Source organism: Scyliorhinus torazame, chromosome 13, assembly GCF_047496885.1.
Source record: "Scyliorhinus torazame isolate Kashiwa2021f chromosome 13, sScyTor2.1, whole genome shotgun sequence".
NCBI lineage: Eukaryota > Metazoa > Chordata > Chondrichthyes > Carcharhiniformes > Scyliorhinidae > Scyliorhinus > Scyliorhinus torazame.
Window position 1 is genome coordinate 101,822,206 of NC_092719.1, and position 18,021 is coordinate 101,840,226.

The 18,021-nt window shown below is 46.4% G+C and overlaps 1 protein-coding gene across 3 annotated transcripts in view; it reads left to right on the forward strand.

Moving 5' to 3' along the window:
• The window catches only part of mbd4 (methyl-CpG binding domain protein 4), a 65,297-nt gene that overhangs the window by 20,670 nt on the left and 26,606 nt on the right, over positions 1–18,021 (forward strand). For 2 of the 3 annotated variants that reach the window (XM_072472005.1, XM_072472004.1), the window contains 4 exons: positions 2,115–2,405; positions 6,178–6,974; positions 8,286–8,357; positions 8,438–8,572. In XM_072472005.1, the coding sequence (XP_072328106.1) occupies positions 2,143–2,405; positions 6,178–6,974; positions 8,286–8,357; positions 8,438–8,572 (1,267 nt within the window). In that variant the 5' untranslated portion in view covers positions 2,115–2,142. The remainder of the gene's footprint in view (positions 1–2,114; positions 2,406–6,177; positions 6,975–8,285; positions 8,358–8,437; positions 8,573–18,021) is intronic. The other variant, XM_072472006.1, reaches the window with a different exon arrangement.

Genomic DNA, 18,021 nt, shown 5'->3' on the forward strand with positions numbered 1-18,021 from the left:
TATGCCCCGAATTGGGACGATATGAAACGGTTTCATGGCTAGGGTGCTGGATTTGAACACTTGTTTAGCACAGGGCTAAATCGCTGGCTTTCAAAGCAGAGCAAGGCAGGCCAGCAGCACGGTTCAATTCCTGTACCAGCCTCCCTGAACAGGCGCCGGAATGTGGCAACTCGGGGCTTTTCACAGTAACTTCATTTGAAGCCTACTTGTGACAATAAGCGATTTTCATTTCATTTTCATTTCATCAATTGATTTGGGGGATGATATAAACTGTCTGTTGGACCTGAAGGTGAATCACTTTGGGCTGAAATCATTGGTCCCACCTGGGATGGCGAAGGTATTGTCTGAGTTTATGGAGAGAGGGGGTGGCAGATCTGTGGTGGTTTGCTCACCCTGGGGGGGGGGGGAAGAAGTTCTTATTTTTTTTCTTTGGTAGACAAGGTGTATTCGAGGATTGATTATTTTATTATGAGTTGGACTCTTCTCGCTGGGGCGAGGAAGGCTGGGTATTCGTGGTTATTTCAGACCATGCCCCACATTGGGTGAACTTGGTGTTGGAGATCAGTCGGGATCGCCGTAGGGGACATAGGGCTGTTATCGGACTTGGGGGTTTTGCGTGAGGATTTCGAGGACCATATGTGAGTATGTGGAAAATAATGTTAACGGGGAGGTTTCACCCCCTATTTTGTGGGAGGAGTTGAAGGTGGTAATGAAGGGAGAAATCACCATGTTTAAAGCACATGTGGACATGGAGGCGAGGAAGGAGCAACAGAAACTGGTGGATGAGATTCTAGGAGGGGATCGTAGGTATGCTGGGGACTTGACCCCAGAGCTTTTGGCGTGCAGGAAAAACTGCAATGCAGTTTGACTTGCTGTCCACTGACAGCGCAGTGCAGCAATTGAGGCAGGCGAAGTGGCAGGGTATGACTGGGGAGAAGGCCAGTCGTCTCGTGGTTCACCAATTATGGTGGCAGGAGACGGCCAGGGAGATTGTTACGGTTAAGGATTTGGAGGGTAGGCTGCTCTCCGCCCCAGAAAAGGTGAATAGAACGTTTAGGGCCTTCTCTGTGAGATTGGAACCGCCGGAGGCCAAATGGGGGATGGCCACGTTTCTGGGGGTTTGAAGTTTCCCAAGGTGGAAACAATTTACAGTGCAGAAGGAGGCCAATCGAGTCTGCACCGGCCCTTGGAAAGAGCACCCTACCTAAACCCACACCACCACCCTATCCCCAGAACCCAGTAATCCCACTCAATCCTTTTCTTGATTTTGTTGTTTTGGGGGAATTTGTATGGGTTTGGTGTTTTGTTAAAGGTATTTGTTTGCATGTTTTCAAATTTTGTATAAAATGTTTTTAAAAATTAATAAAAACATTCCAAAGAAAGTATGTTCGTGGCTGAGATAGACATTTTTTATCAGTAAGTGAATCGAGGTTTACGGAGATAAGGCAGGTAAGTGGAGTTGAGAATCAACATATCAGATCTCATTGAATGGCAGAGCAGACTCGATGGGCGGAATGGCCTACTTCTGCTCCTACATCTTACAATCTTATGGTGATAGGGTGGAACAGTGGTAATCCAGTGTTACTCATGAAGTCAGTTTCTGTGCTGTATCTTGCTGTCCTCTCTCCAGCTGATATGTATCATTGACCCCAGACTTGTACAGGACACAATTTCAAAATTTTCAGGGAAAATATAATGTGGACTAGAAAATAGTAAAGGGGAAGATCAGTGATAGAATAAATGACAGAAATATGATTGATTATTCTCCACTTGCTTAGATGAGTGCAGCTCCAGCATTTGAACACCATTCAGGACAATGCAACTAGCTTGATTGGCACCCCTATCCACTACCTTAAACTTTTATTCTGACCACCACCAATGCACAGTGGCAGCAGAGTGTACCATCTACAAGATACACTTTCAACAACTCACCAAGTTTCCTTTGACAGAGCCAGTGACCTTAGCCAGACCTGGGAGTGCATTGTACAGCCCCCATAACTCCATTATAAGTTAGTTGCATTCATTCACTATCATGATAACTCTAAAATCCAATAGAAGTTTTTATTAATGAGGAAAACAAAATATGAATGAAATGAATTGTGCTGTATTTTCAGTAAGAAGAACTAAAAAGAAGTGTGCCTGATGGAAGTGCCTCCTTGTGGTGAGATCAGCAAAGATGAATTTTGTTTCCAAAAGGAGCCACCAAAACAACATGTCTTAAACCCCAAGTTAGCAGATGCTGAAAACACAGAATCTTTGTTGTCTGAAGCTGGGCCTATCATTCACGCTTTGGATCCTGAAATATCCAGAGGATGTTACTCTGAACTTCCAGAAGGATGGAAGAGAGTAGTGAAAGAAAGAAAAACTGGGAAGTCATCAGGAAAATTTGACATTTACATTATAAGGTAGGCTACATTCATGTTATTAAATCACAGGTGGTGTCTTTATTACACAAGGTGGTGAAGAAATGCAACATTTCTGAGCTAATTTAGCACCCTCTTAATGCCTGGTCTCACTAATATCAGTATTTTACTATCACATTCTCCCAAACATACCCTGTGCAGGGTAATATGATGCCTCCTTGTGCACAGTCCTCGTTGATTGTGAAGTGATTCCAAGACCTTGATCTTGTGCCCTACTCATGCAGGGCAGCACAGTAGCACAGTGGTTCGCACTATGGCTTCACACCGCCAGGGTTCCAGGTTTGATTCCCGGGTTGGGTCACTGTCTGTGCGGAGTCTGCATGTTCTCCCCGTGTCTGTGTGGGTTTCCTCCGGGTGCTCCGGTTTCCTCCCACAAGTCCCGAAAGACGTGCTATTAGGTAGTTTGGATATTCTGCATTCTCTCTCTGTGTACCCGAACAGGTGCTGGAATGTGGCAACTAGGGGCTTTTCACAGTAACTTCTTTGCAGTGTTAATGTAAACCTACTTGTAACAATATAGATCATTATTATTATTATTATTACATAAGACTTGCAGAAATGTGGTTGTACCTCACAAATGTATCTGTGTGCTGTGACATCCAATGGAAAAGAAAATTCTCACATACAGTGGGTCACTGGTAGAGACATTAGAACATTCACAATAACTTCCTCTTCTTCAGCGGTCACTCGCTAACAAGTATGACTGTCCAGCTAAGAAACACCATGTTACTCATCATGGGTTCAGCAGATCCTTGCATGGCTGATAAACCTGGTCCTAGAGTCGCACCTTCGACCACACACTTGGGAGGTTTTTTCCGGGAGGTGGTATCAGTCCTTGGGCTCCAGGTTGCGGGGATTCCTTTCTCAGACTCCTTTTCTGGGCCTCCTCTTGCCGTTGGGTGTCCTCAAAGAATTCAATCAGGAGGCTCCTCCAAGTAGGTGTCTTCTGAGCAAGGGTCTCCCAGGAGTTGACGCCTGTGTAGAATTTCATGAGGTAAACCTTCAAGGTGTCTTTGAAGCACTCCCTCTGTCCTCTTGCTCGGAAGTCTTGATTAATTCAGCCCAAATTATACCAGCATAGTCTCCCAGCTAGGTCTCCACTAGGTCATCTGTGGGTAAATGCACTGCCTGAAGTGGAACTGAACCATGCAGTTCAAGAAGGACTGGCTTCAGTGTGACGAGTTTGCTGCATTTGCTCATTTCAAGGTAGCAGGTTGGGATCAGCATGCTTGAGCTGAGAAAGTGGAAAAGGCAGCTGGAGTTCTATTCCTGATCACTGGTCCAGTGACCTACTGAAAAATGCCACATGGATACTCGATATGGAGAAGCAGTTGAATTGTGAGGGCTTTGTGAATGATTAACCTGCAGGCAATTACTGTCCAGGTTTCCACATGTGAATGAACTCGAACAAGGACTGGACAATTTAATAACTGAGGCAGAGGAAGAAAAAAACACGGGGCATGGGGGCAAGACTGATCTTCTACTTGGTACAAGGTTTGGTTTGGTTCCTCTGTGTTTTTCTGCATAGAATCATAGAATTTACAGTGCAGAAGGGGGCCATTCGGCCCATCGAGCCTGCACCGGCTCTTGGAAAGAGCACCCTACGCCTCCACCCTATCCCAGTAACCCCACTTAGCCTTTTTGGACACTAAGGGCAATTTATCATGGCCAATCCACCTAACCTGCACATGTTTGGACTGTGGGAGGAAACCGGAGCACCCGGAGAAAACCCACGCAGACACAGGGAGAACGTGCAGACTCCACATGGACAGTGACCCAAGCCAGGAATCGAACCTGGGACCCTAGAGCTGTGAAACAACTGTGCTAACCACTGTGCATACAAGACTACATACCAAAGTTGCACCAGAAAGTTGCAAAGATCCATGACCTTTGTATGAAACATGGAGCAAACTCCCAGAGCTTCTATCCATGAAATTTTTTTTTAATGTCAGCTGTGACTCCTAATTCTTTTACTCTTCTTTCTTTTCATTTCAACCTACCCATTCCCGTCCAGCTTTGCTCTGCTCCCTCAGCATGGCAATATTTAAATGACAGCTCACTCTTCCAATTTCAGTCTCAGTTCTTGCTGTTCATTTTAAAGCACCTCTTCCTGAAGTCAAGCATTGGGAAGCAGAATTTCCTTCAAAATATTCTCAGTGCTGGAGGGCCATGACACAGAAGTGGTACTGAGATCTGCATCTTGGGGGAAATCTTGAGAAAGAAGCCAGCCTGGAGGGACAACTCCGAGAGGATATGATCTGCACATAGGGGTACAGTAGTGTCGTTATTGTACTAGTAATCCAGAGGCCTGGACCAATAATCTCGAATTAGAGCATCAAAATTCAGAATTATTTAAAGAAAGGTCAAGAAATAAAGAATGGGGGATCAATAAAAGTGACAAAAGCTGCTATTTCATCATAAAATAATTATGACAGTTCAAGTTTTATTAGGGTCTTCATAGCGAGAGGATTTGAGTAGAGGAATAGGGATGCCTTACTGCAATTGTATAGGGCATTGGTGAGGCCACACCTGGAGCATTGTGTGCAGTTTTGGTGTCCTTATCTGAGAAAGGATGCTCTTGCTATGGAAGGAGTGCAACAAAGGTTAACCAGGCTGATTCCTGGGATGGTGGGACTGTCATATGAGGAGAAGCTAAATTGGTTAGGATTATATTCATTGGAGTGTAGAAGAGTGAGAGGGGACCTCATAGAAACTTATAAAATTCTAACAAGATTAGACAGGTAGATTCAGAAAGAATGTTCCCAATGGTTGGGGAGTCCAGAACTAGGGCCACAGTTTGAGAACACGGGATAAACCATTTAGGACTGAGGTGAGGAGGAATTTCTTCACCCAGAGAGTGGTGAATCTGGAATTCACTACCACAGAAAGTAGTTGAGGCCAAAACGTTGTGCAATTTGAAGAAGGAATTAGATCTAGCTATTGGGGCTAAAGGGATCAAGGGATATGGGGGGGAAAGTGGGATCAGGGTATTGAACTTGATGATCAGCAATGATAATGAATGATAGCGCAGGCTCGCAAGGCCGAATGGCCACCTCCTGCTTCTATTTTCTATATATGTTTCTATGTTTTTTGGATTCACTTGTGCATCCTATATGCCCACGTCATCACCAAAACAAAACAATGAAGCTGGTATTGAGCAAACACCATCCATTCAGCAACCCATCACATTTCAAATGCAGCATTAGGAGGCAATATTATCAGTTTACATAAAAACATTTAATTATAAATATGGAAATGGGGATCAATAGTGGCAATATAATCAAAAATAAGGACAAAATGTGTTATTTCTAAGTACCCAATTCCTAAGGGGCAAATTAGCTTGGCCATTCCGCCTACCCTGCACATCTTTGGGTTGTGGGGGTGAGACCCATGCAGACACGGGAAGAATGTGCAAACTCCACATGGACAGTGACCCGGGGCAGGGATCGAACCCAGGTCCTTGGCGCGCAAGGCAGCAGTGCTAACCACAGCGCCACTGTTCCGCCCCAAAATGTATTATTTTAAAATGAATGCCAAATTCCATCTCCACATTCTGATCTAATGACCTTCAACATTTTAACCCTCCTTCACACAAGTCTTGATCTTGACATTCCTGTGTCCAATGCCATGGGAAATCAACCAGTTGTCATTATTTTATTGCAGACAAATTGAAGACGCAAATGTGTACTCTTAGTATTCCTGTGAAAAAACACAGCTGATTTGTCCTTATGAACTTTCAAATCCTTTTATTTAGTCCTCAGGGGAAGAAATTTCGATCTTCAAAGGAGCTTGAAAATTACTTTCAGAGAGGTGCTGGAGAAGAAAGTCTGAAGGCCGAAGTGCTTAATGTCTTCTGGCGAGGCTGTACTCGGAGAAGGATTACCTCTGCTAAACGGACGGCATTGTTGCAGACCAATACATCACCAACCCAAGACATCGATAAATTGCCTGTTAGCCTGCCACAAACTGTCGAGAGAGAGGATGGACCTAAAACTGTGGGTAACTGCAATAAGAGCAAAAGACTGAGGAAAGTAGAGGTTAAAACTGCCTCAAAACAGAAACCTAAAAAAAATGCAAACCCACAAAACGCAACCAGACTGGTAATGTGTTCCAGGAGAAGATTGTCTGCAAGATCGAGGCAGAAAAAGCAGTCATCAACTGAAGTGAAGGAGCTGAGTGATGGGGCTCCAGCTGCTGGAACAAGAGCAAGTCCAAAACCCAAGAGAAAATATATCAGCAGAAAGTCTAAAGTGCAAGCAGCAAACAGCAAAAAGCAGCTTCCAAAGGAGCAGGCATTTAAAAGCGAGGACCTACTGCAACTGCATGTAGAAGGAGATGGTGAGCCAGTCTCTGAGGTACCAGTGTTTAACAGACAGATGGCAGCAATGAGCAAGGAAGGCAATGCTGATGCCATCACATTCCCTCTAATTTCTGATGTAAACCTTCACGCTTCACAAACACATTGCTCCAAATCAGAAATTACTTGTGAAAACTCTGACAGAGACGCAAAGGATTCTGATGGGGACAGGTTTACATTGCTGAAAACCCAAGGTACTACATTGAAAGGATAATTCAACATATCAATCATAGCTGTGAAATGTTCCGTCTTCTTTTCCGAAAGCAGATTTCAAGTTTTTATTCTCTTAAAATTCCATGCTCTCTGAAGGTAACTGACTCACAGATGAAATCAGTTAGCCCAACAATGGTCAGTAAATGAAACTGAAATTTCTAGTCTAAATGGCCTCAAGCAGTACTCAGCTGTGCTTTTTCCTCACTAGCCTATTGCCATTCTTTCCTATTTTCTACATCTAAGTTCTCCCGCCCATACAGCATTCCCAATGCCAAGCATCAGAACCAGTCATCTGCTGCAGGACTCCTGGCAGTGCCTTGTAAAAGATACCAGGAGATGATGCAGTATTTCACCTGGGTAATTGATTTTTCAAGCCTTTGGTGAAGCCATCACTCTGTACACAGCTTACCAAATGAGGCTTTTTAACTTGACACAATTTCCCAGTGCACTTTGCTGCTATGACTATTTGCTGTTTTGTTACGGACATGAAGCAAAGCCAAAACTGAAAAGCATGTTCAGACAATAGGAACAGGAAGAGGCTGTCAGCCCCTCGAGCCTGTTACATAAGAACATGAGAGCAGAACTAAGCTTCTCAGCCCCTTGAACTTGTTGCAATAGACAGGAGTAGGTAATTTTGCCTGTCAGGTTTGTTTGCCATTCAGTTAGGTTATGGCTCATATGTGCCTCAACCTTGTTTCTATGCCTTTCCTGCAGATACCTTGATATCCTTACTTAACAAAAATCTAGTAAACTCAGTCTTGAAAGTTTCAATGGAGGTAGGTTCCTGTAAAGACATATTATTGGTCATGTCCTGGCATTATACATGGGAACAGGAAATGTGCAGAGATCCAGGAGATTTGACCACTGAACTCAGCATTCTCCTCACGAGGAAGATTTGTATTGCGGGGTAGCATCATTGAGCAATAGACACAGACTTCATGCATACAGGTTCTCCCCTCACCCCCCAAAACAGCTGGGAGGACCACAGGCATTTTCTGCAGTAAATGGAGCAAGAATATACTCAAACCCTTGTATACATCCCAGCAGATGGTTAAGAGAGTACTTGGAAGCTTGGGGCACAAGACCTGGAGGAAAAGGGAGGTAGAAACTCAAAACGGTAATCTTATCGTCACATCCACTTTTACTGTGGGTTTAGATTGATCTTAAAATTGAATTGTTACTACAAAGAGAGCTTTTACAGCCATTTGACAATGCCAACACCATCCCTACTAATCAAAAATACCAGAGATCTCATTATTCCTCATAATCTCTTGGATTTTTTTTATAAACAGAGAATCATCCTTCTCCAAGGGTGAAGCTCGACAGGAGGAAGACCAGTCCATATTTTTCCAGTAAATATTCAGGTACGGAAGATGAATCTTTTTCGAGGTGTGAGTTTTATACACTCTGAAATGGTGCTGACCTTCAGTGTATTTTTTTACAGCATCCAGCCCACCAAAGCGCAAGGCCTTTGCCAAGTGGATTCCTCCTCGATCCCCATTTAAACTGGTCCAAGAGACACTTTTTCATGATCCCTGGAAGCTTCTCATTGCAACCATACTTCTTAATAAAACCTCTGGTGAGTAAGCCTGTGTTAACTGAAGGACCTGAAAAAACGAGATGTTAGCAATGAGAAATTCAGATCTGAGTTAGTCAGCAACAGCTGTTGTTCAACAGAACCTGGTTTATCAACACTAATTAAAAGCTCTGCCATATTTCTGAGTTTTAAATATATATATATTTTTATTCAAACAAAATTTTCAATATTACAAAAATAACCCCAACACACTCATCCCAACCCAATTTTATACCAAACTAGCCCCCCCCCCCCTCCACACACACAAAGAAGGCCCTAATACACTGAACAACTCCGCCCCCCCCCCCCAAAGGAGCTGACAGTAACCAGCTCCCTAAAAAGGCAATGAACAGCTGGTACCTTGAGTAAAACCTGTCCAGCGATTCCATCAGGTCCCCAAACCAGCAGGGCTGGTTTAGCTCAGTGGGCTAGACAGCTGGCTTGTAATGCAGGTTCAATTCCCGTACCAGCTCCGTGTACCCGAACAGGCGCCGGAATGTGGCGACTAGGGGCTTTTCACAGTAACTTCATTGCAGTGTTAATGTAAGCCTACTTGTGACAATAAAAAGTTATTATTAAAGCAGGCCGAAGCCTTAGGCGGGCTATTAGCGATTCATCCCCACCTGTAGCATCAGCGAGTCTGACACTCCAAAAATTGGCCACCAACAGGCACTGTTCCAGCTTAACACCCAGAGCCCCTGACATTGTTTCAAAAAAAGAGACCCAAAAATGAACAAGCTTGGGGCAGGAGCATGTGGTTCGCCGGTACCATAGAGCACCGCTCACACCTGTCCTCCACTCATCCTCAAATCCCTGAGAAGAATCCTCTCATATGCGTCCTGGTCAGATGTGCCCTGTGCACCACCTTGAACTGCATCAGACTTAACTTGCACACGAGGAGGTGAAGATAACCCCATGAAGCGCCTCACTTCACACACCACTCCCCCACCCCCACCCTGAAGACCAGACAACAACAGTAACCCTAAACCAAAAAGAACAATAAACTACACTACGCAACCCCCCGCCCCCCCCCCCCAATGTACTCCCTCTTCTTCTTCTTCTCCCCCCCCCCCCCCCCCCCCCCCCCCAGCAGTTAACAGTGATCAAATCCTTGAAATGTAGCATAAGCGGTTGCCAGGTTGCCATCTCCGGCAGACCCCTTCAGTTGACCCCCTCATGGTGTATTTAACATTAAATATACAGTGCAGAAGAACATAAGAACTAGGAGCAGGAGTAGGCCATCTGGCCCCTCGAGCCTGCCCCACCATTCAGTGAGATCATGGCTGATCTTTTGTGGACTCAGCTCCACTTTCTGGCCCGAACACCATAACCCTTAATCCCTTTATTCTTCAAAAAACTATCTATCTTTATCTTAAAAACATTTAATGAAGGAGCCTCTACTGCTTCACTGGGCAAGGAATTCCATAGATTCACAACCCTTTGGGTGAAGAAGTTCCTCCTAAACTCAGTCCTAAATCTACTTCCCCTTATTTTGAGGCTATGCCCCCTAGTTCTGCTTTTACCCGCCAGTGGAAACAACCTGCCCGCATCTATCCTATCTATTCCCTTCATAATCTTATATGTTTCTATAAGATCCCCCCTCATCCTTCTAAATTCCAACGAGTACAGTCCCAGTCTACTCAACCTCTCCTCGTAATCCAACCCCTTCAGCTCTGGGATTAACCTAGTGAATCTCCTCTGCACACCCTCCAGTGCCAGTGCGTCCTTTCTCAAGTAAGGAGACCAAAACTGAACACAATACTCCAGGTGTGGCCTCACTAACACCTTATACAATTGCAGCATAACCTCCCTAGTCTTAAACTCCATCCCTCTAGCAATGAAGGACAAAATTCCATTTGCCTTCTTAATCACCTGTTGCACCTGAAAACCAACTTTCTGTGACTCATGCACTAGCACACCCAGGTCTCTCTGCACAGCAGCATGTTTTAATATTTTATCATTTAAATAATAATCCCTTTTGCTGTTATTCCTACCAAAATGGATAACCTCACATTTGTCAACATTGTATTCCATCTGCCAGACCCTAGCCCATTCACTTAGCCTATCCAAATCCCTCTGCAGACTTCCAGTATCCTCTGCACTTTTTGCTTTACCACTTATCTTAGTGTCGTCTGCAAACTTGAACACATTGCCCTTGGTCCCCAACTCCAAATCATCTATGTAAATTGTGAACAGTTGTGGGCCCAACACTGATCCCTGAGGGACACCACTAGCTACTGATTGCCAACCAGAGAAACACCCATTAATCCCCACTCTTTGCTTTCTATTAATTAACCAATCCTCGATCCATGCTACTACTTTCCCCTTAATGCCATGCATCTTTATCTTATGCAACAACCTTTTGTGTGGCACCTTGTCAAAGGCTTTCTGGAAATCCAGATATACCACATCCATTGGCTCCCCGTTATCTACCGCACTGTTAATGTCCTCAAAAAAATTCCACTAAATTAGTTAAGCACGACCTGCCCTTTATGAACCCATGCTGCGTCTGTCCAATGGACAATTTCCATCCAGATGCCTCGCTATTTCATCCTTGATGACAGATTCCAGCATCTTCCCTACTACCGAAGTTAAGCTCACTGGCCTATAATTACCCACTTTCTGCCTACCTCCTAAGGGGAAAGAAGGAGGCTATTCGGCCCATCGAGTCTGCACCAACCCACTTAAGCCCTCACTTCTACCCTATCCCCGTAACCCAACCTTATTCAAGTGCAAAACCATTAAGTCCCCCAGCCAAGATGAGGCATTGGGAGGCATCGCCAGCCTAAAGCTTGCAGGACCTGTCTCCCAAGAAACCAACGAGGCGAAGGCAAGGACGTCTGCCCTCTCACTGTTCCGCAGCTCCAGCATGTCCGAGACCCCAAATATAACCGCTAAGGGACAGGGTTCTAGCTCAATGTTCAGCATCGCCGACAAGGTGCTGAAAAGGAGAACCACAATCCCACAAACTTGGGACAGGACCAGAACATGTGCGTGTGATTGGTGGGCCCCTCGAACAGCGCTTGTACCTATCCCCAACCCCTGCAAAGAAACGACTCATTCTAGCTTTGGTCAAGTGTGACCTAAACAGTACCATGACTTAGATCAGGCTCAGCCTCGCACACGGGGATACGAAGGTCCTCCCTCCACACCTCTTCCTTCAATATTCCTTCAATTCCTTCAGGGCAGCACGGTAGCATTGTGGTTAGCACAATTGCTTCACCTGGGTCCCAGGTTTGATTCCCGGCTTGGGTCACTGTCTGTGTGGAGTCTGCACGTTCTCCCCGTTGTGCGTGGGTTTCCTCCGGGTGCTCCGGGTTCCTCCCACAGTCCAAAGATGTGCGGGTTAGGTGGATTGGCCATGCTAAATTGTCCTTTGTGTCCAAAATTGCCCCTCGTGTTGGGTGGGGTTACTGGGTAATGGGGATAGGTGGGGTTACTGGGTAATGGAGATAGCGTGGTGGTGTGGGCTTGGGTATGGTGCTCTTTATAAGAGCCAGTGCAGACTCGATGGGCCGAATGGCCACCTTCCGCACTGTAAATTCTATGAATATGGACCCCAGCTCCTCCCATTTGGCTTTCACCCCAACCACCGAGACGGAATCCTCCCCCAGAATCTTTCCATATATGCTGGATGTATTGCCCTCTTCCTACCCTGAGTAGGAAAGGATCCCCTCTGACTAGGATGATGACGCTGGAAATGCCGGAAACATCCATCTAACTTTTGTACCTAGGTTAGGTGGATTGGCCATGATAAATTGCCCTTAGTGTCCAAAATTGCCCTTCGTGTTGGGTGGGATTACTGGGTTATGGGGATAGGGTGTAGGTGTTGAACATGGGTAGGGTGCTCTTTCCAAGAGCCGGTGCAGACTCGATGGGCCGAATGGCCTCCTTCTGCACTGTAAATTCTATGATCTATGATAGAGGTACCTAAACGAGTCCGAGCCCAAATTTCTCTTTCAATTCCTCCAAGCTGGCAAACCGCCTCGCCAGGAATAGATCACACATTCCCTCCAGCCCCTCCCCACCCCAAACGTAGCATCCAACCTTGCCGACTCCAAACAGGTGATTATCACAAATAGGGGCCAGCCTTGACACTGACCCCAGCTTGAAATATTGACAGGGTTGCCTTTATATTTTTAAAGTGAAGACAACAACCAGGTTTGGCGAATACTTTGCCAGAACAAATGAAAGAGGAGCTGTTACCTGTGCCCCCAAACTGGACCCTCTGCACGACCCAGACTCCATCCACACTCGGGTAGACCCCCAAGTCCCACACCATCCCAACACCTCCACGTTCGCCGCCCAGTAATAGAATATCAGATTCGTCAGTGCAAGAACCCCCCGACTGTCGATCCCTCTGTAGGACACCTCTGAGAATCCCCGGAGACTTTCCCGTCCGTATGAAGCCAGATATAAGCCACTCAACCCCTGAAAAATAACTTGGGAAGATAAATAGGAACAGGAATCTTGGCAAGATGTTCATCTTGATTGATTGGATCCTGCCCGCAAAGGACAAGGGGAGGCTTTCCCAGCTTTGTAGGCCAGCTTTGACCTTATCCACCAGGCTGGTATAATCAATATACAGAGCTGAGCTCAATCTCAAGCCACTAGGACCCTCAGATACCTAAAGCTAGTCCCGGGTAGATGGAAAGGTAGTATCCCCAGACTGACTCCCTTTCCTGAAGCGCTGACCAGAAAATATTCGCTCTGCTCTAAATTTAACTTGTATCCAGAGAAGGAGCCAAAGCTCCTCAATATACTCATTATGTCTCCCATAGCTGGCCCCGGATAATTCATGTATAAGAAAAGATCATCTGCATACAAGGACACCCTGTGCTCCATTCCACCCCTCACTATCCCGCTCCAATTATCTGAGGCCTTCAGGGAAATGGCCAATGGATCAATTGCTAAAGCGAACAGAAGGGGAGACACAGGACACCCCTGCCCCCCCCATACAACCAAAAAGACACCAAACTCATCTTGGTACAAACGCTGACGGAAGGAACCTCGTACAGCAAATGCACCCACGACACAAATCCTCCGGCCAAACCCAAATTTCTCCAAAACAGCGAAGAGGTACCTCCACTCGACCCAATCAAATGCTTTTTCTGCATCTAATGACAATTATCTCCAGCTCGGGAACAACCACTGGGATGAGAACCACATTCAGCAGTCAGCTCATGTTCGACGACAATCTTCGGCCCTTTACACATGCCGTCTAATCCTCCCCAACTACCTCCAGGAGATAGGACTCTAGCCTCAGTGCTAGAAACGTAGCCAATAGCTTTGCATCTACGTTAAGCAATGAAACTGAGTGATCTGACCCGCATTCTACAGGATCCTTATACTTTTTCAGGAGAAGGGAGATGGATGCCTGCCCAAGTGCCTCAGGGAGGGAACCCTTTCCCAGAGAGTCATTAAACATTCCCATCAGTAAAGGAACCAGCTGGTCCACAAACCTCTTGTAAAATTCCACCAGGAACCCGTCTGGTCCTGGTGCCTTCCCTGTCTGCATCTGTCCCAATGCTATTTGAACCTCCAGAGATTCTTCCAGTCCTTCCCACACTTCTTCCCCCACTTTCGGAACACCAGGCCCTCTAAAATCTCTGCCATTCCCAATTTTTTTTTTTCCAATTAAGGGGCAATTTAGCGTGGCCAATTCACCTATGCTGAACACCTTTGGGTTGTTTGTGCATTCTCCCCGCGCAAACACTGGGATAATGTGCGAACTTCACATGGACAGTGACCCGGGACCAGAATTGAACCTGGCCGTGAGGTGAGCAGTGCTAACCACTGCACCACCATGCCTCTGATGGTTCCTGTAATATTCTTGTCGGATTGCCTGATTTATATTACAAAAACACTTGTAGCCAAAGCTATAAACGATTTATTAACATTAACTGTGGGTCAACTATATACAAAACAACAGATGAATAACAGTATTAACATGCACAAGCAACCTCTCTCTTCCAGCTCTCCGGTCAGTCTGAGGTCACCTGACTCTCACATTCACTTATATACTAATGAGATTCCTAGTGGTTAGTCGGTGACTTACAACACAACCATGATATCACTACAGTTCCAACCTATAAAGCCTCTTGTAAAAGGTTCAAAATACCCCATTTGCCTTGTCCAGGATGGTCACCAGCCAACCTCCCAAATCCCTAACCTGGTTGATCTCCCTAGAGGCCACCTACCACCTTAGCTAGTGAGCCAAGAGACAGCTGGCCTTCTCCACATACTCATAGGCCAACCCTTCAAATGCCTCAGCTGACACACCGCCCTAACTGTCGATAGCAGGTCAACCTGCTTTTGCAGCTTTTTCCAGCATGTCAAGTTCTGGAGTAGGGTCACTCGCAAACCTACAGTCCACTTCCAAGATCTTATCAACTAACTTCTGGCACTTCTCCCTAGCCTCCTTGTCCATGTATGTCTTATATGTATGATCCTGCCTCTAATCGCCACCATCAACGCCTCCCACAAAATAGAGAGCGAAACCATCCCATTCTCATGGAGCTTCATGTATTCGCCTGTGGGTCTCGAAACCCGCCCGCAAAAGCCCACATCCAACAAAAGGCCTACATCCAACCTCCATCCCGTGCGGTGCATCCGGCCCACCTCTAACATCAGCACAGCACAGTCTGTGATAACCACAGCCGAATATTCCGCCTTCCTCACCCCGAAGAGAGTGTCTTATCCATAACCATATAATCTGCCCTCGAGTACACCTTGGGCACTGGAGGGGGAAAAAAGGAGAACTCCTTACCCCAAGGGTGCGTAACCCCCCCATGGGTATGCACCCCCTGCCTCTTGCACTAATGCAGAAAGCACCTTGCCATCCCGGAAGGGGCCACAGACTTCGGCTTAGAGCGATCCAGTCTTGGGTCTAAAACACAGTTTAAATCTCCCTCCAGAATCAGTTGGTGAGTGTCTAGATTCGGTATTGCGGCCAACAACCTCCTTATAAACGTTAAATCATCCCAATTCGGGGCATATACATTTACTAAGACCATTGACATTCCCTCCAATGTACCTGTGACCGATCAGCCACGACTTCCCTGCTTGGAAGAGAACCTTCTTATTGATTAAAATTGCCACCACCTGGGCCCTACTATCAAAGCCTGAATGAAAAACCTGGCTGACCCTGACTCCGAAGCCTGGTCTGGTCCCGCACCCACAAATGGATTTCCTATAAAAACACATCAGTCCCCAAATTCTTCATATGAGAAAAAACTTCCACCCTTTTCACAATCACTGCACATTCTAGGTAACTAGCCTTGTCGGGGGCCTCTCTCCCCCCACGCCCGCCCCCCCACCACCACCACTTATGAGTCAGCCATTACCCGTCATTGCATATTCCTTCTTAGATCCAAGGCCCACCTAAGATGGCCACCAGCCCCACCCAATCCCCTCTCCACCAGTACCTCCTCTCCCCACCCACCCGGCCACACCACCGAGTTTGCAGACTACCTGTTGCCCCAGATAATTCCTTCCCTCACCAATCAAACAGAAGTAGATTCATTGTGCCTCGCCCAAACTGGCCCATTAAGTCGCATACTCTCCTTCCTATCCCCCCCCGCCAATTCCATTCCCGTTCACTAGCTTACTCCTTTTTCTAGTGAGGTAGCCCCACCCAGGGTCCCTGCCCAGAAAGGCAACAGAAAGCAAAAACATAATCCCCTGGCCCATCCACCCTACACAAAGTACCCAAGCGGCAGTAACCTTACTGAGCTCCTCCTCACCCCCAGATGCCATATCAATCACTGCTTTTACAACCCCCAATGGTCCTGGCCTCCCTTCCATCACCCTAGGAAAATCCCCTCCCAAATCCAGAAAAACAGAGAATTAACACACAACACTTTCAAAAAACCCCATCTCGTCTTTCGCAGTATAGGTACCAATCAGCCTTCCTCAGACCAGTAACAGTCCCTTCACCTTAATGAAGGCCTCTGCCTCCTCTGGTGTGTCACCTCTGCCTGCTCCGACATGTCAAAGTAATGGTCGAATCCATCGTACTTGAAACCGGGCATATACACCACCCCGAATCGCACTCCTTTGTTATAGAGCACCGCCTTCGCCTTGTTGAAGGCCGCACACCTCTTTGCCAACTCGGCCCCGATGTCCTGGTAGATCCGAACTGTTTGTCCGTCATGGTCAATATTGCGGCTCTTCTTGGCCAATCCAGGACTCACTCCTTCCTCCCATTTCCTCTTTACTTCCAGTGATGCCTGCTCAGTTGCCAACAACTGCCCATAAATGTCTTGAAATCCTTCCCTCACTATCGTCCAAGGACAGTACCCTATCCATAAGCGAGGGTGCTGGTACCAGGGGAAATTAAGAAAGCTCCTTACGTACAAAATCGCACACCTGAAAGTATCTGAATACATTCCCACTCAGGAGTTGGAACTTGTCCAAAATCTCATCTAGACCAGCAAACCTTCCCTTCAGAAACATATCCCTAAATCTCTTCAATCCCGCCCTCTCCCATGCCCTGAACGTTGAATCTGAACCAGGCGGCATAAACCTATGGTGCCAACAGTGATATAGAGCCTAAATTAAAATGCTGTCTAAATTGATTACAAATCCTCAAAGAGGCTATTGCCACTGGGCTCGACGAAAATGTTACCGGACAGAATGGGAGTGGAGTAGTAGCAAGGGCCCTCAGACTCGATCCTATGCACAAAGCCTCCTCAATCCATCCCCATATAGAGTCCGGATCCTTAGACCACCCCGCACCTTCTCAATGTTTGCTGCCCAGTAATAACACAGCAGATTAGATAGTGCCAACACCCAGATTGTCTATTCCTTTGCAGAAATGCCATGCGAACCCGAGGAGTTTTACCCACCCAAACAGAAGTAGATATTAACTTATTGACCTGCCAAAGAAAATCCTGAGAAAGAAAGACTGGGAGACTCTGGGACAGAAACAAAATCCTTGGGAGAATATTCATCTTTACCATCTGTAGTCTCCCTGCCAAGGTCAGCTTCTCCCCCCCCACAGGATCAGCCGTAAGCCCCTCCTCTGAAGCAGGGTATCCAACCTGCATCAGCTCCAGGCCTTCCCAAGACGGCCGCCATCACACCCATCAAGCCAGTTCAAAAACAAAGGATGTGTTGAAAAGATCCTCTCCCCACCAACTTTCCAAACATCTTGGAGATGTAATCCGTGGCGTATGTACCTTCCAGGCTGTCCGGTAGCCCAACAATTCTTAAATTCTGCCATCTGGAACAGTTCTCAAGATCATCGACCTTGGCATTTAATGACATCCGCTCTTCCGCCAGCAACGCCATCTCTGCCAATCCGATCACTATGGTCAGTGAGCACCTCCTCCACCTTCTTGAGTGTTGCTCCCTGTACATCTAATCGCTGATCCATCGTGTCCAAGAACGCCCGAATTGGGGCAACCGCCCCCTCAATCGCCTTCACCAGTCATAGAGGTTTACAGTGC